Source organism: Juglans regia, chromosome 3 (genome assembly GCF_001411555.2).
Source record: "Juglans regia cultivar Chandler chromosome 3, Walnut 2.0, whole genome shotgun sequence".
NCBI lineage: Eukaryota > Viridiplantae > Streptophyta > Magnoliopsida > Fagales > Juglandaceae > Juglans > Juglans regia.
Window position 1 is genome coordinate 19,530,570 of NC_049903.1, and position 25,308 is coordinate 19,555,877.

Below are 25,308 nucleotides of genomic sequence, written 5' to 3' on the forward strand. Positions count from 1 at the left end.
TTAATCTTATAATAATATTATATATATATATATATATATATATATATATATTAGTAAAATATCCACCCCAAATGTCAAAAGTAGACACGCATGCATCACGTAGTGATCAATCATACAAGTAATTAACAAGCTGTTACGTACCATGCCCGTGAACTTAGGGACTAAATATATATTGGACTGTATTAATATATAATTAATCATTAAATATAATGCGATTTGAATAGTAAGATGAGATGAGATGTTATTAGATTAAAGTTAAATGTTGAAAAAAAAAATATTGTTAGAATATTATTTTTTAATATTATTATTATTTTAAAATTTAAAAAAATTAAATTATTTATTATATTTTGTGTAAAAATTTTAAAAAATTATAATAATAAAATAAAATAAAACACTTTTATTATCAAAACCACGGGCTAAGTCCTTTCTTTATGAGCAAGCTGCAGCCCCTTGTTTTTTTATCCTCTCAACCACATGATTGTTTCAGGACTAGACTCCAACCCCAAAGCTTTCTTGTAAGCTCACGAAAAGCCAACTTAAAAAATGCGTAAATATATAGAACTAGATGTCTATAATTCCCACCGCAACCATGCTTAGGCATATATACCCGATTCATGACTGCTGCATGCATGTCAAGGAAGCAAATCCACTTTGCACTTTGAATATATATATATATATATATATATATATGTATACTTTGACCAAATACCATGCTTTCTCTTCCATGACCAACGGCCAGACCATTAAAAGAAAAAAAGTGACAGACTGCTAATTAGCCATGCCAACTGATCTTAATTTTCTATACGTAGCTCATGATCAGTTAGCTTTAATTGAAATTTCTTTGCAAAAGGAAAAGTCTCGAACCAGAATCAGAAACAGTGAGATGAACTGTGTTTGAACAGATCGAAGAGAAAGGAAAACAAAAATAGACAAGTCGTCTAAAAGCGACAAAAGCGCGAACGTGTTTAGGAGAAAGAAGTAAGCGTTACGTACGTACGTAGTGAGTGCATGATCCTCGTCGCATGCAGTCGCAATCGCGGGCCATGCAAAATGATGAAAATTGATACCCCACAATTAATTAATATTATAAATACCCGCCCCAACATGATGACTCGCGATCGGGAATTAATTAACAATTACACCACTCTACGGACTATTCGCTCGCTAGCTCCATCTGATGCCCACGCAACATCATGATCACCCATCGTCCACGTCGTCATTATTAATAATAATAATAATAATTATTGCTGTTAGTTGTTATTATAATCAATGTATTTTGAATACGTGGATAATTAATTTTGAAAAGAGTTGTACGTTTAAACATCTTGGACACGATTTTTGTATTATTGGATGACATACATGAATGTGTTCATAAAGAGTTCTCATCTTAGGAATAGATTCCTTTCTTTAATTTGACGTTACATGGCCTCATGTGCATGTGAAAACTTGATGATCTATTCCTTTCCTTTTTAAATGACTAACGAAAATCTTGAAAAGGAAGAAGCAACGTTGATGCTTGGGTATCATTGATAAATAAGAAGATCCGCTATGAGGCGAGCACATTATTATTTTAATGTATTTTATAAAAACATATCATAAAAAAATATTAATTTATAGATTTATTTTTATGAAATCTTCTTATGAATGTAAACTCAAGTTCATTTACGTACGATTCTAACAAGTGGGTGGCGTGCGCCAAAAATACCACTTAAAGATGGATCCAAATGATTAAGGACGCTACTTATATGATATTTCATGCCGTATGTTATGAAAAAATATTAACTAAGAAATTAAATAAGAGAAAAACGACTGCATATACATTATTTACGTACATTATTTTACATTATTTACGCGGGGTCTTTCATATGTATTGAAAGTTAGAATAAAATTTATAAAAGAGTAATGTTATGTGCAGTCATAGAATATATAAGTATTGTACATTCATTTTGAAAATATATGAGATTAATTATTAAAAAATTAATTTTTTTATGTAAATTTTATATTTATTTATTTTTTAAAAATAATTATACAATATTTACACACAACTGCAACAACCATCTCTGTTCGTAATAATAGGGAGATTGTAATTTGTAGGTGATTAAAGTTTCCTTTTTACGATGGAACGACTATATATACCAAGTTTTTGCGTCGTAAAAATATAAATGAAGGAACCAAAAAAAGAAGGAAAAGCCGTTTTCAAAGCCTGATCTAAAGTTAAACTTACATATAGATATAGAGCAGCGGATTAAGAACTCTCTCTCTCTCTCCCTCTCTCCTCTCAATATTTTTGTATCTCTCTAAAACCCTCCCCAATCCTCTCTCTCTTACTGCACTTTCAGGCCACGATTATAACATTTCGATTTTTGCACTTTCTCATTGATGTGTTCTATGGGGGTTTGACTTTCTAGGGTTTATGTTGCATTCTTTGTTGTGCTCTCTCCCTCTCTCTGTGTGTGTGTGTCCCAGTATTCGATGTCGTCTGCTTCGTCGTCGTCCCAGGTGTGCTACAATTCGGACTGCAAGGAATTGAAATCGGAGCAACCGAGAAAGGGCTGGAGGCTCCGAACTGGAGAGTACGCGGAGCTCTGCGATCGATGCGCGTAAGTGAACTTTGTTTCTTTTCCCTGTTTACTGTTGTTGACTGATACATTTGTATTAGCTGCCCCCCCTCCCCCCCTCTCTCTCTCTTCATTTTTTTGGAGTTTGAAGTTTAACATGCTGTAATTTTGAGGCTTTGGAGTGTGGTGGATTGGTTTGAGCTTCGAGTTTGGTGCGGTGTTGAGTTCTTGTATGGCTGTTTTGGGGATTTTTTTTCTTTTGCTATAGCTGGATGTGGTTGTGGTTTTGTCCACTAGTGTGGAGCTGGAGATTTGGCTTGCTAGAAGGCAAATTGGGAAATTGGGTTTGGGTTTATGTGATGTCTGGCGTGAAGTTTTGATTGAGGAAGCTAATAATCTACTTTTGAATTTACAATGGTTCTCTACCTAAAAAGGGACTTTCAGAATAGGGAAATTTGTTTTAGGCATAACACTTCTTACGTAGACCAGGTATTTTTTAACGGGGAATAGTTCCTTGAATGAATTATTCTCTGGTAATTTAAACGGGATTTTAATTCTTTGGACTTTTTGATGTGATATCAATTTGGTAAATAATTATTTACGACTTATTTCCGAGAAAAACCTCTGTATGTGACTGCACGTGTATTTCTTTTCATAAAAAAAAAAAAAAAAAAATTGAAGCCTTTACTGCGTATTTCCATTTTTGTTAAATTGCAATTAATGGGTGCATGCTACTTTGATTGCAATTGCATAATTCTAAGTGGGGTTTTTAGAGATGATTAAATAGTGTTTTTCTTCTGTTGCTTGACGGTTTGGGTTAGTTCTGAAGCTCCCTCAAAAAGTAGCATCTTGTTTTTGTTTTATGAACCTGTCTGAAATATTATTAAATTATTCAGTACTTTATGAGCAGAAGCTAGGGTATACTAAATCGGTGCACTTCTTATTGGTCGAGTTCTCAGATGATCATTCTTCGCCTTAACCATTGTCATTCTGCTAAGGAGTTTGTCATGTGGTTTTCACTCTGTTTTTATTCTTTTGGAGGATCCTGCATTCTGAGATGTATCTGCAAGATCAATATAAATATTTTCAAAGTTGTTGAAGTTCCCAGTCTTAATCCTCGGAGGAGGTTTAAGTGAATCTGTTTCTTTTTGTATGTTGACTTTGAAGGAATGTCGAACCAATCTAATCTCCAATCATACTTCCTTCTTTTTAATCTTGAAATCCTATTATAGACTTTGCTTATCATAATTTTTTTTGTTTTTGCCATCCAGTGTTGGGGGAGAAAAAAGGGTAAGGTTTAAAATGACACAATAACTTCAAGTTTCTTTACATTCAGTCTAATTGTGGTGCACTAGGAAGAGTACATCATGTGTTTACTACCCAGATGGTGGCTGTAGCATTCAGTGGTAATGTGTGAAGAGAGTAAGCTTTCGATGTGGATATGATGTATCAAAACCTACCATTTTGCTGCCATGGAGCATTTGACTACTTTTTATTCATTCTACTATGACAGTGCAACACAATTTCTTGGGTAGCTACTTGGTTATGTTTCTTCCACGGCATAGATTGTCCCTGGATTTTGTTTAACTTTTTTAGATAGTTGCTGCATCGGATGTGTGAGTTCTGCCGGAATGAGACATGCCAATTCTTTTGTACTTTTATGTTTCTTATTAACTTATAGCTCTGCTTTTGTGTCTGCATGTGTATTTCTTAGGGGTGGATAACAGTGGTTGAATGGGTTTCCGTTTATATGCTGTCTGTTTTCAGAAAAGATTAGCTATTAGGATAATTAGATCAGCAAAAGGGAAAGCCTCTGTATGTGTGAATGAGTATTAAACTAGCTTATTGACTGTGAGGGTGATTAAGTGTTTTATTATATAAGGTAGCCAGTTTGGATGATGGTTATTAGTTTTCTGAATGGAGAATCAAGATTAATTTTATTTGTAAGAAACCCTAAACCTACCTAATATTTCATATGTTGCTTATTTAGTTATATGGAAATTTGACACTAGTTCTATGTGACACTAGTTCTGTTTATGAGGAAGGAAGATTCTGTGAGACTTTCCACTTGACTGCTACTGGTTGGAGGTGTTGTGAGACTTGTGGTAAGGTAAGCTGGCAATTTTTCCTGTTTTATTATTATTCGTTAGTGGTGTGGTAGATATCACATTGTTATCTTGCATTCTTGAAACAAAAATTCTGAAGTTTCTTGTAGAAATGTTCTAATAATTAGTCTTTCTTTGCAGCAAGTTCATTGTGGATGTATTGTTTCGATTCACACATTTACATTGTTGGATCGGGGAGGGATTGAATGCATGACGTGTGCAAGGAAAAGTGTCCTTTGGGTACAAATATATTCTTCTTCCTTTATGATTCTTTTCTTATTTTCATTAGCTGTTTGTAGTGCCACATTTTTTATACTGTCCAATTTGTTGTCTTGGTGTTTTTGCTGATATATCATTATTATGACTATCAAGTCACTAAAAATTTTTTTGATAAGTAAAAATAGTGGATGGCCTAGAGAAGTAAGCATAGGACTCCCTTATATTGCTTATAGAAACTTAGCTATGTGTGTTTGCTTACATGCATGATTGAGCTTCATGCATGAAACTTCTTAGCGTGAGCATGAAGTTTATAATTTCTATGTCCATTCTATAAACTATCATTCATTTTACTGCTTGCATAATTGGGGAAAAAATTGCCTCATCTTAGGAGATAGTGATATTGATTTAAGGTTCTCGTACTACTTATAAATGTTGAGCTTGGTAAACACAGATATGATCAACTTGTGTACATTTTTTTAAGTCATCCACATTTTATAAAAATTCAAAAAGGCACAACCAAGACTTTGATACTCATCTGTAACTGTATATGTATACGTATACAAGCAATACTGAATAACTCAGGAAACACTACCACAAGACTTTGATTCCCACACTACACATCATGCCAAAATATTACCTTTAAACTGTCACACACTTCAAATATAATAAATCTGGAAACCTCCCCCAACCCCTCTGAATATTTTTCTAGGGACCAACCCCAGACTATCTACAAACATAATTAGAGCACTATCCACCCCACAAATCATTATATTTAGTATTCACTATTAACTTACACATACTCTCACTAATAATCATAGCCTTCTAACCACTTCCCCAAAATAGCTTGATTGAACAGAATTTAATTTGCATACTAGCTAACCTTGGGGTAGTTTAGTAGGTGAAATTTGAACCCTTTACCAATACCCCACAAAGAACTTTGCTGTAACTTCTCTAACCATTTGGCAACACCAGCAGGAAGAGGGAAAGAGACATATAGTAAGGAGGGAGATTTGACAAGGTGCTCTTAATTAAATATCTTTCTACTCGTAAACAAGTACTACTGTTTCCAACTAATCAAATGTCGCTGAACCTGCTAATAATGCCATAATTTAGAGTATGTTTGGCTAAGTTAGGTAAGGAAAATTTTGAGAACATTTGTTTTATAAAGTTTTGAAATGTGTTTTTATTGGGTTTTGTGAAAGTTATTGGAAAATATTAATAATTTTTTTTTGAGATACATTTTTGGTTTGTGGAAGTGGTTAGGTAGATTTGAAAAGTTGTTCTAATATATTTTTTTGGGTTTTTTTTTTTCAGTAAAAGTTGTTTTTTTTTTATTATTATTATTATTGAAACCTAAGCAAATGATTGGATGAAAATTTTTTTGGAGACATTTTTTTAGACTTATAGATGTTTGGATTGAAGTTGAAAATTTTTGCAAAAAAATTTGAAAATATATGGTAACCAAACATGACCTTTTATCAGTGTTGTTAAAAGCGCGCTTAGGCACAAATCATGCTTGCAAAAGCGTGCTTTTTGTGTGAGCTTAAAGCACAAAAAATCGTGCTTTTATAATTCTTTTTTTAAAAAGAATTAAAAAATATCATTTCAAGACCCATAAAATGATGTGAACAAATATTCTTAAGTATTTAGATGATATTGAAGACCATTTACATACCATAGGTCCACATAATGTCATATGTGATGTATATGCTTTAACTCAATATAATAGTCCAAATTGGCTCTCTTGATGGAATGATATTTGATTGCTTATGTTAGCATAGAAGTCACTACCTACAATTCTTGAGCTTTTTTGGTCATAGCCCTTTTGGTATATTTTGATTCAAGCTTGTATATTTAAAAAAAAAAACAAAATGAGTAGCTATTAAGTGTGGTTGTACCTTTGCCCTTTTTTTTGTAAGTGTGGTTGTACCTTAGCCCTTACTGTTAGGTTCCACTTCATTGAATGGATTTTGATCCCTGGTTCATCGATTAATTTTCCTATGAAAGAACTGAAAGATGAAGAGAATTTTCTCTCTACTTTAAGGGTTTCGAAGAAGGGACTGAAGGAGATAATGAAATTGGGGCAAGAAGAATTGATGGTTCAAAACATTTAATGAATAGTAAGTGACTTTTCAAAATTCGGTCTAATTGATTGAGAATCATATCATAGTGGGTGCCCATGTTGCAGAACCGTTCTTTCTTGCTAAGAATCCGATGAATCTGATTATTGATTGAGTTGGGATGGATCCAATTCATTGGCAAATTAAAAATCTACCATTTTAACACTAAACCCTAGAAAAGATTTAAGAGTCAACAAGACAAGAAGGAGAGGCTAGAAAAAGCAAGTTAAGGAGCTCAACCTGTCCTATGGAATCAGAAGAAAGGCATACTGTTCGGAGTGGTTATAAGAAATAATACTATTAACAAGCAAGGCATCAATGGAGTTATTCCTTCAATTTGAGTTGGCCACATAGCGGAAAACTTTGTGCACTTAATCACCCTGTCTTGAATACAATGCCTTTGATTTTGCTGCCAACTCATGTCCTCAGTAAGAGTTGTCCTCTTTAAATCACTAATAGCATTAGCCTTTCTCAACATAAAGCTCTCTCAATAATCATCAAAGTAAGTTTTTTCTTTCTCTACATTACCAAACACCTTTTTCCTGACTTCTAAATCAGCTTTCAAACTTTTTAGTTTATGCACCGGAATATAACTCAAGGAACCTTGAAAGTGGTAAGTCCACAACTGTTACACCCTTTCCACAAAACCCTTTGACTTTAGCAGCATAATTTCAATAAACATTTTCTACCTCCATGAAGGGCTCCAGTTCTCCACACTCAAGAGGGATAGGGAAATGATGGAGCAAATTCTTAACAGCCTTTATGGGGGGACACTTCAGGAAGCTAAGCTTCCCAATCAGGAGATATAATAAATCTGTCAATTCTAGATTGAGGGATTCTGACTGACAAAAATTAGCAAAAAAAAATTGATGCTGCATTGATATACAATAGGGCAATCTTTAATTGAAAATGAAACCTGTCCTATCACGATTCTGGTGATCCATGTTTTTGTTGTCCTTCAATTCCCCTCCCTCTTGCTTGACCTATGTTTAATATATCGATCTGTTTGTCTACTGTAATACAACATATCTCCTGATACTTGGCAAAGTTATTACCAAGATACTATTTTTCCTCTGATGTTATGCTTCAGAATTTTTCCTCCCTTTCTCCTTTACCCTTCCTTTTCGACAGTCATTTTGTACTCAAATATCTTCATCTTTGGAAACACCTGTTCATAGATATTTGATGTAAAAGCATTTTTAAGTATTCTCTTTTTCTTTGATTACTGCAGCAACATAAAACCATGCTATAATGCTGTATTTCTGAGCAGTTCAAACTTATATTGAGTGGGTCGGTTTCTAGATATCTTCCCCCAAAAAAATACTTACATTCGAAGTGATATGCAACAGGTGCAAGTTGCAATGATGTACCATTGATTTGGTTTTGGTTATAACCGTGTTCCATACTATATTGCAGACGTCAAATCCAACATGGCCAGCATCTTTGTGTTTTAATTCTCTTTTACCTGAGAGACTTAAAGACCTATCTGTCAAAAATTGGAGTCAATTAGCTGGATCAGGTCCTGTACCATGGCGGCAAGCACCCAGTTTGTTCAATTCAATTATACCTCCTCCACCAGAGTTACAGTCAAGGATTCCCTTTGAGGTTGACATATCAAGTGGCATAAACAAACTTAATTCTAGTGAAAGATTATCTACCTCTCCCCTGGAAAAAAAGAAAATTGATTACTTTTCTGAAAGATTGATGAATGGAAGCCTGAAGCTTGGTGCCCGGGAAATGCTTGAAAATGGGAATGCAGGTACTCACTTTATTTGCATGTGATGATCTTTAAAATAACAAGGTAGAAATAAGTAAGCAAAACTGATGATTTGTGATGGTGCTGCTTCCGTGCTGGTGATTGTACTGTAGAAATAACTAGTTGCTACTAAATCAATGTGATAATTTGAACATTTTATTTCAGGCATTAAGTGTGAGGAAAACCATAGTTCAGGTTTATCTCAACAGTCTTCCCCTTTAAAGGAGGAGCCATCTACCCCAAAATTTGGTGTGACTTTACCTCATTTGTCTCCAAATGAAACAAATGGTCAAACTGGGATATGTGGAACTCATTTGGGAACAACTCCTACATCTCTGCCAAAGCAGTTTCATGGTAATTTACAGAGTGGAGTTGACTTGTCTGGTGAAGCTCAGGTTCGAAATGGAAAGCCTCGAATAGATGCACGAGGAAGAAATCACTTACTTTCACGGTACTGGCCCCGGTTTACCAATCAAGAGCTTCAACAAATAACTGGAGAGTATCCTTGGACTAAATCATATATTATTGTTATTTTACAGTTTTGAGGATGAACTAAGATTCTTATATTTTCTGATTGACTAAAGTTGCAAATAATGAATTTATTCTGATTTCTGAAGATGGGCTTGGCTTTGCCTTATATGGTTTTTGATGCCCAACCTGCCTATTTTTTATGTTTATAATCAAGCATCATGTAAGCCTTAACCGTGCTTAAGTTCAAATTCTGTAATCACTCCTTTGTTTGAGAAAATGTTAAGTGCCAGTGATGCTGGGCGGATTGGTCGTTTAGTGCTTCCAAAAAAATGTGCTGAGGTGAGTCTGATGGTTCCCCAGCTGGTGTTTGGCTATTTTCAGCATTTCGCATTTCAATTCTTAAAGCTTTTTAGACGACAGAATAGATCCTGCTTTTTTCCTCAGTTAACGATGAATTTTATTGATGTATTTGTTATGATCAATCCATAGAAACTAAATAAATTCATTAGTCATCATGTGAAATGACCATGTTATCTGAAGTAGGCTCACATTAGTGCTCTTGCTTCAATTTCCTATAGCTTGTATGCAAAGTTGTTCGGTCCATTTATGCTAGAGCTGCATTCTTGTTTTCTTTGTACTTGTTTCCTTAGCAAAGTAAACAGAACATTAATCCATTGACTGTTATTGACTAATATGGCAAGATAAGTTCAAAATAAACTTCAGGAGTTTTTTCTTTTTTGGTGAAGATAGGAAGATAAAGTTACCAGTTATATGGAAGTTTAAATGATTGCCTACTTAAATGACAAAACAATGGCCATGTAACGATCCAGGAAAAGGACTAGCCTTATATCCACCATAACCCTAAAAAGACTAGTCAGTTTAAAACTTCCTTAAAATCCACTTATAAAACTCATTTTATTTTATTTGACCAATCTCATAACAATCAACCTTATTGCATGGTGCCTAGAAAGAGCTACTTATCATGATAGTATGGAACCAGTACTTCGCGGTTTCCTGCGAATTTAAAGCAGCTAAATTGTTGACAATGTTGTGGTCTAGAAAGCTATATAAAAAAAGCTCATTTTCACCTAGTATGTGGTACTTAGCACCCATGGCTACCTTATAACTTAGATACTATGTAGTCTAGGGCTGTAAAGAACTCGGTCCGGATTCTAGACTGGTCGGTCTCTGTCCCAAAATATGTGGACTGATGAAATTCGGTCCTGTCTCGGGGTCTACAAATTTTGGACCGGACCGGACCGAACCCCTATATATATATTTTTTTAAATATTTTTAATAATTTAATATATTATTTTAATATAGTTTATATAAGTTAATGATGTAATTTTCATCTAATTTATTATTATTAACCATATAAAATATAAAATAATATATGCTATTAATTAATAATAAATAATAAATCATGTGATACTTTGTCATTATATGTAAATAGTTAATACATCATACATTCATACATACTCTACTATTTACACTTAATTAAAATAATTTGGTAATTTTTTTTTTTTTAAATACCTAAGTTGCAAGCAAATAGAATAATCTATGTACAATGAAATATTTTGATATTCATTAACCATATATAAAATGTATGACATTATTAATAATTATGCATACTAAATAGTAAAGTCTAAGTTAATAAGTAGTAACTATCAACATCATAAATATAATTATAGTAAAATATTTCTTTAACGAGTTAGTTACATAATCCACATTAATAATTCACTTAATTTTAATTTAGTAATTTAAATAATTTTTTTATTAATTTATTTGAAAAAAAAAGATGAAAAAAATAAAAAAAATAATTAGGCCGGACCCAACGGACCGGACCGAACTAATAGCTACCAGTCCGGTCTGGTTCCTATGGATGTTCGGTCTGGTCCGGTCCAGGGAAAATGATGGGTCCATCACTAGACCGGACCGATTTACAGCCCTAATTGTAGTCCAATGTACTTGGCTTTGCCTTTTTTTAATAAAATTCTTATTTACTGATAAAAATAAACTATGTAAGTTATTCCTTTTCCCAATGTGGGATTGGGGTATTAAAAATTATAATGTCCCAAATTTAGTATGAGAGGGTGGTCAATGAAATCCCACCTTACTTGAATGGGTAAGTTATTTCTGTTTATAATGATGTTAAGGGGATCCAGTTGTAGTTTTTATTAGTCTTTTTAGAGTATAAACCCATATATGACTTAGGCTGCGTTTAGATGTTGAACTGAGTTGAGTTGAGATGATAAAATATTATTAGAATATTATTTTTTGATATTATTATTATTTTGAAATTTGAAAAAGTTGAATTATTTATTATATTTTGTGTTGGAATTAGAAAAAGTTGTAATAATGAGTTGAGATGAGTTGAGAGGAGTTGAGGAACCAAACGAACCCTTAAGCTTGCCTTAGGTTGTTGCAAATGGTGTCAGAGCAAATTCTAACTAGAAGTGTCCACAACAGAAGGGCTCAAGGAGGACTCTATAGACTTTATTACCAAACTAAGTTGCCTACCAGACTAATCTCTCTCCTAGGCCAGGTATCTAGGAGAGAGGGATTTGGCCTCTGACCTTATTAGGGATTTAATGGGGGAGATTGTAATGCCTTGGATTTAGTGTAATACGGTGAATAGGATCTTGCATATGTGGGTGTAGAAGTTTTTGCAGTTTATAACAATTTTAAGTTGCACCAATTACAACCTTGACTAGTTCATTTGGAGCTTATTCAAGATGCGGCTTAGGTTTTTCTTGGGTCGTTATAGATCAATGGAGAATCAGTTATATTTAAGTACCTGGCTAGCTGTTATATATTGTAGTGTAGTTCTAGTTCATATGGTTGATGAGCAAAGAAATTTCTATGGCTGTCATTCCTAGTACAATGTTGATTAGGTAATCTATTGTTTCAAAAGATTTACATTATGCTTGGTGTTAGTTGTTGACCTTAATCAAATTCCATCTTTAGCATGAGATGCATGTGGCTGCCATGTTATATGCACATAATGGATTAGTTTGTTGGCCATTCGCATTTCTAGGTCATAATATCGTAGTTTGGCATATTAGTTTTAGTTTGTCAACTTTTTATGCAGATTATCCTTTTATAACCATGTTCAATTACCATGCGACAGGCCTACTTTCCACCAATTTCTCAGCCTGAGGGATTGCCTCTTAAAGTCCAGGATGCAAAAGGCAAGGAGTGGGTTTTTCAGTTCCGTTTCTGGCCCAACAACAATAGCAGAATGTATGTTTTGGAGGGGGTTACTCCTTGCATACAGTCCATGCAATTGCAAGCAGGCGATATAGGTAATTAACTAGTTATTGCTGGGAAATTTCTAGCTTTTGGATTATTTGGCTGATTAAATCTTTCGTATGGTCTGAATGGCACCTTTTTCATGGTTTAGCTCCATACGAATGTTACCTGTGGCCAATTTCTTCCTTGTAGTTCTTTTGGACCTGGTTTTGTGCTGGCTTTAATTCACTGATTACACATTTCAAGCATAGTTTGAGAATTTGGTCTAGCACTTGTGTGCTGAATGCTCCACTCTTAATTGATGATTATGTTTTGGTTCATCTCTCTAATAAGTGTGGTGTCAAATCACCAGTACTGGGTGCATCACGATATCATAATTTTCTTGTTCTGCAACTGATGCTTAATTTTGTCTTCTCAGTAACATTTAGTCGATTAGAGCCAGAAGGTAAATTGATTATGGGATTCAGGAAGGCTTCGACTGCTCAATCTTCTGATCAGGTTTTGCCTTAAACAATACCTAGCACTTTTTTCTTAAAATTTTTTTTTTTTTTTTTTTTATGTTAAGAGTATAAAGACGATAATTATTTAAATAATTTATTCAAGAACCGTCCTGCTTTCATGCTGATGATGTTTATAAAAAAAATGATATGGCATATAGTAGTCAAAATAAAATCAAGAGCAATAACACGGCTATTAGAGCATAAAGTAGTCACATTTAACTGAGCAGTTCTTGTAGATTTGTTTATCAGATAACCAAATTCAGTTCTTTGTTGCATAATTTTAGCATGGTAATATTTTTTAACCAATAGACATCTAGTATGCAGAAGATTAACAGGTTTCTGTTGACAGGATAACGAAACAAGTAAGACTGGGAATGGAGTTTCTACACATGGAGATGTAAGTGTTACAAAAACCGTGATTGTTGAAGTTGATTTAGATATCCATCATTGAAGAGAATTCTGGATCACCTTTCTTTCCTTCAAACAAACAGGCTGAATTGGCTGATCCTAGTTCGTGGTATAAAGTTGATAAGTCAGGATACATAGCTAAAGAAGTACTAGGAGGTAAATCATCAATCTCTAGGAAGAGGAAGAGCAGCACCTTGCGTCCAAAGAGCAAGCGCCTAAGAATTGAAAATGAGGACCTGATAGAGCTGAAGCTAACATGGGAAGAAGCTCAAGGATTGCTCCGTCCTCCTAACTGTGTCCCCAGTGTTGTGGTGATTAAAGGCTTTGAATTTGAGGAGTACGAGGTACCTTAGTTAATTTTTGTTGCTAGTGGAAAGAAATAGCAGTGCCAATGATTGCTTGTACATTTTCTCTAGCCACATATAGTATATCTTTATGCTTTTCAATGATCTGCTTCTGCTTCTGGCTTCAATTTTGATGTATTCCAGGATCAACAAGGATTTTCACCTTCAGCGGTTAGTTAGAAATGTAGTTGCTTTGTTCTAGTAATGCTACTATGCTGCCATAGTGATATAAAATTGGTAAATTAATAAATTCTGATGTGGGCCTGGCTCTTTGGTCTTTTTTGGTTGGGGCGGGGGGCAAAGAGAAAAGAAAAGAGAACAAATAATGAAGTTTCAGATCAAGACTCTTGAAAACCTGATTTTCAAAACTAAAAATTCCTTAGTGTCCCCCTCGCTCTGTTAGGTCAGAGTACAGTAACAGACATCTGAAACTTTTTGATTTTGCTACCATTCCCTGCCCTCTTATATATCACCACAGACTTCTTGAACAGTTTTGTGTTGCCACTAGCGATCCCCACCGAAGGGGTGAAGAACATTTAACCTGGCCTGGTATTTAAAAGATTTTCTTGTCAAACAACAAAGTGGGCCACAACCCCTGGCAACACTCCAAACCCTCCCCACAAAAAGAAAGCCCACATTGAAAAACATTGAACCCAGACCTCCTCCCACCAGTAAAGACTGAAAGATACCGCTTGATCTAATGGCTTCCATTGCATCTTTGTTGTTCTTTAAAGTGCTACTTTTCTTTGATATTTTATTTTGTTTTTTATTAAGAAGCAATTTGTTAAGGTGAGGATGCTTATGTTTTGACATCTAACATTTATTATTACAGGATGCACCAATACTTGGGAAGCCAACAATTTTTGCAACCACTGATGTGGGGTAAATCACCGATCTTTTTGTTGCTCATTTTTGTATGAACATTTTAAATTCCTTCCTGTTTATCGTCTGTTTTCTTTTCCTAAGGTTGAAGCATATGTAGTATGCTATTTCTTTTTAATTTTTTTTTTTTCATTTTCGTGCCTTTTTTGTTTCAAATTGTTCTCTGGGGTAAAATTCTGTTAAACATCTCCTATGGAAAACAGTGATTATTCTTTTTAGTTGTCTTGTTTCAAATTTTTTTCCTGGTCAAACTATTCTCTAACATCTGTTCTATGGCTAGAAATATATTTTGTTTTAGGTAACTTTGCTCTATTTGTTGTGGATTGCTATGATATAGCAATCTGCTGGGCCTTTATTGGAACAAGAAATCGTTGTTTTTCCTTTTAGCCCCTCAGTATTATAATGCACATGGTCTAATTATGTTCACTCTTTGAGCCTGGAGAATTCCAATGATGTGTTTCATCTGTGTTAGTGAAAAGATTCAGTGGGTTCAATGTGAAGACTGTTTCAAGTGGCGCAAATTGCCTGCCAATGCTTTGCTTCCCTCGAAGTGGACCTGTTCTGACTCATTGGACCCAGAAAGGTATACCATATCTGTTTCGAACTTTGCCACCACTTGTGTTTCCATACCATCTACTTCTTTGAGCACCTTATACCATCTTGCAGCCTGAAAGCTTTGTTCAAATGAAGAATTCATTGGTGATTTGTGCTATAGATTACTTGCCCACAATGCATATTTCAGGATAAAACTAAAATGTGTGGATTCTAGACTGTGTTGTCTTAACTGCTTGAAAATATTCCAAATACATAGCAAACAAGTCACTACCAGCCATTCAGCTAGATCTTTGTTGTTAAATCATTAGGGCGGGCTGGCTATTTTTGAAAAATATTATGACATTGAAGAATTGTCACTATCTTTTTGTCTTTACAAAGAGACGACATTTCTTGTTTTTCCCCTTTCTTCTGTGATAGTCATCTTCTTATGTCCCAAATGGGTACACTAAGAAAATTAAAACATAGGACACAAACAACATAACTACCCCCCACCCAAAAAAAGAATGAGTGAAATATATAAAATGTTGAAATTATGAGTTGATGAATTGGAACCTCTATTATTCCCTTAATATCTTTGTGGTCCTCTCTGGTACCAGATCTATCTGTTCAGCAGCCCAAGAATTGACAGCAGAACAGCTTGAAGATCTTCTACCCCAGTGTAATTTAGGTATGAATTGCTTGAAACAAATGCTAGATCTTACAGTCATATATGCAGAGCTAATAAATCAGGTATCATTTTATTAGGACACAGACTAGGTTTGTTGTCCAGCATGGTGCTAGAGCTAAAAAATCTGAGTTCTAGACTTGCTAGTATTGCTCTGTCTCTGTCTCTTTCTCTCTGCCTGTGTGCGTGTGTATGTGTGCACATGTTCTATTAGTCCATTGCTTTTCATGCCTAATTGTCAAATTTGCAACTTGTTATGATTGGACAGCTGCTACCAAGAAAATCAAAGCTGCTAAACAGGACCTAGATAATGTTGAAGCTCTCGAGGGACTTGACACTCTTGCAAACCTAGCCATCTTGGGAGAGGGCGAGCCACTTCCAGCATCATCCCAAGCAACGACAAAACACCCCCGGCATAGACCTGGCTGCTCATGCATTGTGTGCATTCAGCCACCTAGTGGGAAGGGCCCAAAACACAAGCAGAGTTGCACCTGTAATGTCTGCCTAACCGTGAAGCGCCGTTTCCGCACATTAATGTTGCGTCGTGAGAAGAAACAATCAGAGAAAGAAGGGGAAACAACACGCAAAAAGCTGCCACAGCAGCAGCAAACGTCGCCTGAGAAAGTTCAGGATGATGATTCCCTGCCATGTAGTAATAAAGGAAATTGTAGTCCGAAGCAGATTAGAGGGGCCAATGATGTTTCTGATGATGAAACTAATAGAGGGAAGTGCTCTTCTCCTTTTAAAGGTAAAATTGACTTGAATATCCAGCCGGAGCGGGAGGAAGAGCTTTCACCTGGTTCTGATTCTGGCAGCATGATAAAGTTGCTACGAGATGCAGCTGAGAGGTTTGTCATGCAGCAGAGATTACCAAGCTCTGGGGCCAGTGGAAGTGCATCCACCAATCAGTCAAAGCCGAGTGGAGATGGAGCTGGGGGAGAAAAACTCAGCAGTCTTGTCGCCCTTAGCAGCAATCATTGCGATGCTGATGAAGACTCTCCTGCAACTCTGTGTATAAAAGAATCTGGATCCACTCCGGCAACTGGGTAGATTAACCTTTGCTTTTATGGATATTGATCAGCCACTATGTGGGAGTGTTGGCAGTGGCTGGGGCAGTTTCTGTTGTACATTCATCCATATAAGCTTCATGATCTTTCCCATCTTCGAATCTGTACATAAAGAAGAGGGATAGGGAGTGCACGTATGGTTGACAAACCAGTAATCTCCTCTCGACAGTAATTAGTTGAGACCAAAAAGGTCAGGTAGGGAGAATTATAAAAATGCAACTGTAGTGGGTAGTGGGTTGAAGCTATACAGTTTCTTTTTAGGAGCTCACCCATCCAGCAACTTTGAGGATGTAACTAAATTAGAATTTTTCGGCTCCGTATAAGAAAAAGTACATTTTACTAAGTTAATTTGTATTTGCTGGTAGTCGGTTATCAAGTTCAAGTGATCTATGCCAAGAAAAAGAATCCAGATGATCTTACCTGGTTAAACACTTTAATTCTTGCCATAAGGGTGGGCATGGTGTATCAATTTGAATGGGTTGAAAATCTTCCGTTTTTTGTATACTTCTTGTGTACTTGGATTATGTCTATTTACTTGGTAATAAAATTCACTTATTACTTTAAAAAAAAAAAAAAAATCCTCTGTTTCCGACTTTCTACATCATGGGAGTCGGAAGAAAAATTTAATTTGCAGCCAACTAGGATTTATTGAGTTGAGCCAACTTTTCGATCTTTGGGTTGCAGCTTGAGATTTCACATGTTGATTTGTAAGAATAAAGTTTGTCAAGAGGATGTATAGAATGTTACAAGAAGCCAATTAAGAGAGAAAAGTCATCTATAATGCTAAAACCATGAAAGTGCTGCGAGCCTGGATGGACTTACATGTTGAGCAGGTCTTCAAACATGTCAAATTTTATCAAGGGGAAACTTGAAGGCTTATAAGTTCGAAGTTCCAATGCAATTCATCGAAACCTTACAGGTTGTGGTCCGGGTTCTTTTGCAGATCGAACTGAAACCTCAGTGGTTAGTGGGTTGGAAAAGAAGATAAAAAAACTACTAAAATATGATTGATGACTTTCAGGGGCTAAGAACCTGAATGACACTTGAATATAAAAAAAAAAACTGTGAAACACAGGTAGTTCACAATCGCAGGAGAGAAGGCAATTGAAGAAACTATTTAGAATATAATATCAAGTGGGGGAAAGCGAAAGTTTTCTTCAAAATTCCGTTCAGGAAAGAGAGAGAGGCTAAATATGGAAGGGATATCATAATAGAGATTCACGAAAGACACGACATTACAAACGAGATAGAGTAGAATTTGATTGAGCTCCATCAAGTATTCTTGGGTGATAAATGTTTAAACTTTGATCTATAAAGGGATCTTAAAAATAAAAAAATAAAAATAAATAAAAATAATAATAATAATAATAATAATAAAAGAAAAAAAAAGAAAAAAAAGAAAAAAGAAAACCTAGCATATTAATGTGCATTGACATGATATGTTTTTGTAAATTTATCACTTTTATTCTTGAACATGGCTGTTAGGTGAAGACTCAAGGTCACCACCTCTTTGCCTATCTCAAGTCTCAATCGAATGGACATAATTTATATTCTAGACCAACTTTATATAACCCATAGTCCCATTTCCAAGATTAAGGGCATTTTCCCTCCATTGTTGATTTTTTTTTTTAAAGTAAAAATAGAACTTTTTTAATTCAAGTAAATATGTGGAGCCCAAGTACACAACAATATGCGAATGAGAACATCCAGTTACAAGTTAGGAGTTAGAGATGGATACAAGAAAGTTATGCAAGCTAGGTCCATAGAAAACAATAGTCGAAACCCATAGAAATAAAGAGAAAAGACAATTTAAATTCATCCAAAGAGCATTCTTGATCTTCAAAACAACTGTTATTTCTTTCAAAAATAAATGCACCACATGATACATAGAGGAATCATATTCCACACCGAAAAAATTTGGTACTTATCCTGAAAGTCTCTCTAAGAAGCAAAAAGATCCACCATCTTCCCAGGCATCGCCCACATAATACCAGTCCGGCTAAAAATCTGATCCCATAACATCTTTTGCCTCCTTTGTTGTAGGAAGAAAAAGAAAGTATAAACATTTTCTTCAATCTAAAAGAACACGTACTCAGAATTCCATTCAAGAAAAGATGGTGGAAAAGGGAACACGAAGGAACATATCCGATTTTCGTCCAAGATGTCGAAAAGAAGTTGGTTTCTTACCGCAAAACCATGAAAGGTTTGATTTATTTGTAGATTATTGTTTCAATGTCTCAGATATGAGTTGTGACAGAAAGAACAGGATTGTTTGGTACCTTCCAAATGAAATTCTTACTCGATGCTAATAGAGGTAGTCAACGTGAAACTCAGTGCTAAAAGCTATTCGGAATTTGTAAGATCTAGTGCCATAGCATAGGAAACGAGGATACACCATAATTAAATTGAGTATATACCGTAACGTAACCAGTTTTGCAATGAAATAGCATTAGAAACATCACGCAGCATTTAACAAGGTGCTGACTTAGTGGTAAGAGATTATTTGGTCGATAGATGGTCATAGACAAGATGCAAAGAAGATTTTTTTTTTTTTTTCTCTCTCTCTAAAAGAGGACATCACTCAATAAGATTTTATTGATGAACCCTGACTTTCGATAGAAAGAATCCAGTGCTAACAAAGTAAACCTTAGAACTAGCAAGAGTACTAAGCGAGCACTTAGGGTTATTTTGTAGTATATCAATAGCACTTAGGGTTATTTTGTAGTATATCAATGTGAAGAAGAAAAAAAGCACTATACAGCTACTCAGCTAGACAGCGTAAACAAAACTCAAGTCATGTACATCTTATAGTATTGGTAGTCCTGATTTTTCAACTCTCAAAGCATCCTATCAGCACTTTTTCGACTGGATGAGACCTCTAGATATCCTTAGGTCACATATGCTCCTTGTTTTGCCAACCAAGTATCAATTATATTTGTTTCGTTGAGTGTACGGTTCACAGCTATTATTCAAGACTGGCATTGCGATAATAAATTCCCAAGTTTTCTTAGCGGCAACGCGCCTCTCCTGAGCCATTCCACCAGTTAGCAAGCACCATAAAGTACTCCAGCCCACCTCAACCTTTCGTAGATTCAGGCTCTTATAGATTCAATCCCCCTAGTAGAGCTCTAACCTCAACCACAGTATTTGTGCCTACTCCATAGTGCTAAGAAAAAACAGCTAGAATACCCAACACCTCCTTCCCTGCGTACTCTTGTGCCTCTTGCCACTTCCATCCAGAAGGGGTGCATAAGTCACCCATCTGTAGGTTTTGGTGGGTAATTGAGTTAACTTGGTCTGCCAAGGGTCCGAAGACTCCCAACTCAGACCAATTGTCAAACTAGAAGGATACCTTTCCTTCCTTTAAGTTCTATCTTGAGCCTGAGAAGACAACCTGGAGGAGGGGATTAACAGATTTCCAGTAATGAGAATCTTGCTGCTTGGCGAGACCTTGGAGGCATGCTCACTTTTAAGATCTCCCCCTAAATAATTCAGCCCATAGAGAGTTTCTCGAATAAAAACTTCCAGACAAAATTCATGTGTAGTTACTTCACCCAAGTCTCTTATTCCTAATCCTCCCTCAGGCTTACAATTTCTATCCCACACTATCCACCTCTTCTTCCTTATCCCCTCCTTAGAACCCCAGAAAATCTATCATAAGAACCCTACCAGAAAATATTTCACAATAGACAGAAGTACAAGATGAAGAAGAAAAGCAAAATTTGGTTGGCTAACACTTCAGTAATACAAGCAAGGATGCAATGCATAGCAACATCTTTAGATGCTCTGCCAGCATTTTGTTGCAGTTGTTCATATTTAACGAAGACTATCCCTTCTAAAGCTCATTTATTCAGACAGAACTCCTAAACCCCCCAACCCCTCACTCTCTCTCTCCCTCACTTTCCTGTAAACTACGAAACTGAAACATACATACAGTTTTCCGGAATGATAACCCTAACTGACTAGTTGCTCAACTCTAGCTTTGGTATTGGCATCAGAACCTATAACTGCCACCACCAGCAAATCCCTAATTATAATACTTCAATAACTAATGAGTTTACCACTGTCCAGAAAGACAAAAACACCCACATATCCACTCCTGAAAGTTTGGGTTAAAGTATTTCAGATCCTGGAATTTGATGCATCCGATCCCATGATGCATCAACAAAAAACCACACCAAATAAAATGCACAAGCAACTAGCAACCGTGCTTTCATCAAGATAAACAGCAGTTTACCATCACAAAAAACAGTAAGGTACCGAATATTACAAACAAACAACAATACATCTGAGTACATTCACATTGAATATGTGAAAACCATATCTTTAGAGCATGGATCAATATTCAGACCAACTAGACAGTCATCCCTAAATATATAAGTGGTCACAAATATGTAACCTCTTCCAATCATTACCAAGGATCTACCAAGATGAAGTAGCTTAAAAGCACAAAATACATTATGTAATCACCAAAACAAAGAGAACATCCCCTTATATACATGCTTCTAAAAATCAATCAAGTACCATCATTAGGCAAAGCTGCCATGAACGAATTGTAGGAAGACTCCAGATCGAAATGGAGCTGCCGAGCCTGCTGCTCCGTCAACTCATCTGCTGCCCCCATCTTTGACAGCCTGGCAATCCAATCCTTCATCTTTGTCTTCCCTTCAAAATCCGGTGGTAAAATAGTCAACTTATTAAGTGAACCAGAAAGGTCCGAGAGCAGCGGGTGCACCTGATCAACTGCCACCATATTCAACTTCAGTGAGTCCATCGCAGTAATGAAATTCTGAACACACTCTGCCACAATGGCAGCTGAGGTGGTTGCTGAGCCGGCCGTAGCAGATCTATGCTCCACTGTGGCAGGAACTCCAGAGATAACCAGACGGTTTATAGCTGCTGGGCAATCCATTTTATAAGTATCCGCAAACCTCTCAATGCTCGGGACAGTATCTTTGAGTGTGGAAGCTAAGGTCTTAAAATGGGCAATGAGTTTGTGGCATTCGATCTCATAATCAGATGAGGATATTATATCACGGACATATGCCTTCTCAAGCTTCTCAGTGGCCTTAATTATTGCATAAAGCTCAGCAAAGTTCTCGTACATTTCTCTCTCGCGCTTGTCGTTCCAGAGCTTAACCTCCATTTCTTGTATGACGATAATATATATGTATAGACCCGGTAAGGTTAAAAATATTAGGGTTTTGTTTTTCCTTTTTGGTGAGTGTGGAGGATTGGAGAAGAGAACGGGACACGCGCAAAGAGAACAAACTTTCTTCACTGAAAAACAAAAATGTCACATATTAAGAGAAAACCAGTAAGGAATCGAACTTCCCATTCACCCAACAGTCAAATAAACATCGTAATGTGGAAAATGGATTAGCTTGTTCAACAATCAGCTTACAAACCCTAAAAGAAGCATAATCAGCGAAGTGATAAACCGATATGGATGCTTTCTTCGGTTGCAGGGGAACCACATCCAAAGACGCAATATATATTTATAATTAAATTTTGAAGCAGAAAGTTTCGCTAATTACTCAATAGGCATAGAGCTCAGCTAAATTACTCCAAAAGCATAATTCTTCGGAGCAACCAAAGAGGGCAACAATTAACAAGCATAATCTCTGAAGATTAAAAACATGACACAATCCATGCAAATAATAAGAATCCCAAACCTCAGATCAAAACCCAACAACATGAATCAGGTAATCACGCATAAAAACCCGAATTTCAAAAATTTACCCCAACCAAAATTAGCTTCTCGAACATGCGATTGGGCTCAGGCACTCAGCCATGACTTCTGGGGAGGGAGGGAGAGAGAGAGAGAGAGAGGGGGAGAGAGAGACTTACGGAGAGAGAGAGGCGCAGTATTTAATATTGTGAAAGCTCAATCTCTGAGCCTGAGCGTGTGTCGGAGGAGGAGAGGAGAAGAAGAGGGTTGCGTGTCGGCTCGCGCATGCTATTATTGCTGCTTACGGCACCTACGTGTAGCAGTTGAAAAAACAAAACCAAAAAAAAAAAAAAAAAAAAAAAGCTAAAAGCTAATGACAAATGAAATGACGCCCTTTTTCTGTTCTCTTACCCAATGCTCTGCACATTTGGGGTTTATTATGCTCTACCGTGGGGTCGCATCCAATGCCTCTTCCTTCTTAAATATTGAGTATTTCATAATTCGTCTAGTCCTGTCAAAATTCAGTTTATATTTTATAAATTTTTTATAACTTGATTTATTTTATTAAAATTATCAAATATTTCAGTTATAATCTATTAAATTCAAGTTAATTTCTTGCCAGAATGTTTAATTAAATAAAAATTTTATGTGCAGTCATTTTTATATTTTAATATAAAATTTTACTGATGTGATTCTCTTTATTATTATTTTAATATAAAATAACTATTTTAATCATTTTCATCAATAAAGTACGTAAAGAATATACAAAAGTGATTGTATGCAACAGAACTTTTAATTAAAAAATCAATCCTATTTAACTCTAATTTCAAACAAAATCTCAATCTTATTTAAGTTTAACAGGTATGGACACTTGGAAACATGATTTGTCTTCTCAAATAAACAATTCAATTATATTGTCTAATATTTAGCAGAGGCATAGTATATAACTGTAGTATAATATAAAAATAATAAATGAGTAATGCTATATATAGTCGTAGAGTGTGTAAGTACCGTACAATCGCTTTGAAAAAGAGTAAGGTTTACTGTTAAAAATTATTATTTTTTCATATAAGTCTCGTATTTATTCATTTTTTTTAAAATGATTACACGATATTTATACACTCACGATTATAACTGTCATTTCTCTTTTTTAAAACATAAGAAAACAAGAGGCAGATAACAAAAAAACAACCAAGGCCGAGCTTAAACGATGGCCCATGCCTGGAAAACACTCTCTCTCCGCCCCTTATTTGCCTCACATGACTTATGAATCCTCTTTTGGGAAATTTGGTCATACATTTCTTGTGCATACCCAATTTTCCCACTCTTTGTGTTTGTTTTACACCATTTAAGCGTACCTGTGTAAGGCACTTGCTTCATTTCCTATTATTGTACATACTAATAATTTCAAATAAAAAAGGAAAACTTTAATCTAAACACATAAATTAATAATTTTAAATCGGAAATGAAGAGTTTTTATCTAAGTATGTCACATCCACATGCAACAATGTTAAGTGACATGATAAGTTTTAAGTGAATGCATATGTCCCTACAAGCATTCATAATAAAATAACAACCATCCAACATCAGATGATAAATAAGTTTATAATGTCATCTTAAATAATATTAAAAGGCAATAGAAACTATCAATAGACTATTCAACTTTTATAACATTATCAAAGAGTAAGGAAACATTATATTGACAGCCCTGCAAATGAGTCTCGAGCAGAGAAGACCGCATCTGCACAATGAATGATTGAGGTGGAGAGGCTCGTGATCTAACCCAAGTTTTCAATGCCATCCCTTGGTGCAAAGAAGAATTGGACGAGTATACATAAGCATGCATTGGTTGGGAATTATCAAAACTTCTCTTTTTTATATAATTAAACAAACACATAAAGTTAGTATACTCCACAAATACCTCTTGGTTGTGCAATCTAGAGCTTTCTTTGCATCATCACTGAATAAAGATGCAATGAGCTTGCCAGTCTCATCATTGAGCTCGACCTTTGCTCGATAGCTAGAGCAAATAAAAACAAACAAGCATGAAGCAAATGAAACTCGAGAGAAAGAAATGAAATCTTGAAATTTTATGTATACAACATGAACTTGGAGTACATCTAATCCTCTGTTTATATACAAGACTATAGAGGCAGGAAATGTTACTAAACAGAGGTAAAACTAACTACTTACGAGAGTTGAGTACAAGTTCACTTTGTTGACTTTACACGGAAGTAAATGTAAAATCAAGATAAAACGAAATATTAAAACTATAATAGTTCCCCTCAAGATGATGTGTATATGTTATGCACATTCATCTTGTTTATGAGAGTATGAAAAGGTACGGAACCTAAAGGTTTAGGCTACGTTTGGATAGTGAGAATACTTGAGAAGTGTTGAAAATATTTGAGAATAGTTATGAGTAGAGATTGAAGGGGGTTTGTAAATCTCATTGAGAGTATTTTGAGTTGTTTGGATGTATGAAGCATGTTGAGTTGTTGACTTTTGGATAGATAATTGAAAAATGTATGGGTCCCATTAATGATTGATTTTTTTTAATGACGATTTTTTTTTATATATAATAATGATAAATACTATAGTGATTTTATTTTTTATTTATATTTACTAGTGATTTTATTTTTTATTTATATTTATTAGTGATAAATATTATAGTGATTTTATTTTTTATTTATATATAATAGTGATAAATATTATAGTGATTTTATTTTTTTATTT

At 35.2% G+C, this 25,308-nt stretch overlaps 2 protein-coding genes and 1 pseudogene across 3 annotated transcripts; 2 read left to right on the top strand and 1 right to left on the bottom strand.

The window, feature by feature from the left end:
• The first annotated feature begins 2,158 nt into the window (after positions 1 to 2,158).
• On the top strand, positions 2,159 to 17,403 carry LOC108987489 (B3 domain-containing protein Os07g0563300-like). The gene is made up of 14 exons (XM_018960415.2): positions 2,159 to 2,600; positions 4,587 to 4,668; positions 4,805 to 4,903; positions 8,419 to 8,761; positions 8,924 to 9,257; positions 9,472 to 9,568; positions 12,360 to 12,534; positions 12,900 to 12,979; positions 13,331 to 13,378; positions 13,473 to 13,733; positions 14,566 to 14,615; positions 15,088 to 15,198; positions 15,767 to 15,837; positions 16,103 to 17,403. The coding sequence occupies exons 1-14, from the start codon at positions 2,473 to 2,475 to the stop codon at positions 16,882 to 16,884; spliced, it is 2,661 nt and encodes an 886-aa protein (XP_018815960.2). The 5' UTR covers positions 2,159 to 2,472; the 3' UTR covers positions 16,885 to 17,403.
• On the top strand, positions 17,038 to 18,216 carry LOC108987488 (annotated as a pseudogene).
• Positions 18,217 to 21,102: 2,886 nt separating this feature from the next.
• LOC108987490 (vacuolar protein sorting-associated protein 28 homolog 2) lies at positions 21,103 to 22,975 on the bottom strand. Of its 2 annotated transcripts, none has more exons than XM_018960416.2 (2): positions 22,752 to 22,975; positions 21,103 to 22,181 (listed from the first exon to the last, which is right to left on the bottom strand). In XM_018960416.2, exon 2 carries the CDS (start codon positions 22,045 to 22,047, stop codon positions 21,418 to 21,420), a length of 630 nt encoding a protein of 209 aa, XP_018815961.1. In that variant the 5' UTR covers positions 22,048 to 22,181; positions 22,752 to 22,975; the 3' UTR covers positions 21,103 to 21,417. The 2 variants fall into 2 exon arrangements, with proteins under 2 accessions (XP_018815961.1, XP_018815962.1); XM_018960417.2 differs by having other exon boundaries at positions 22,644 to 22,876.
• Between the last annotated feature and the right edge of the window lie 2,333 nt (positions 22,976 to 25,308).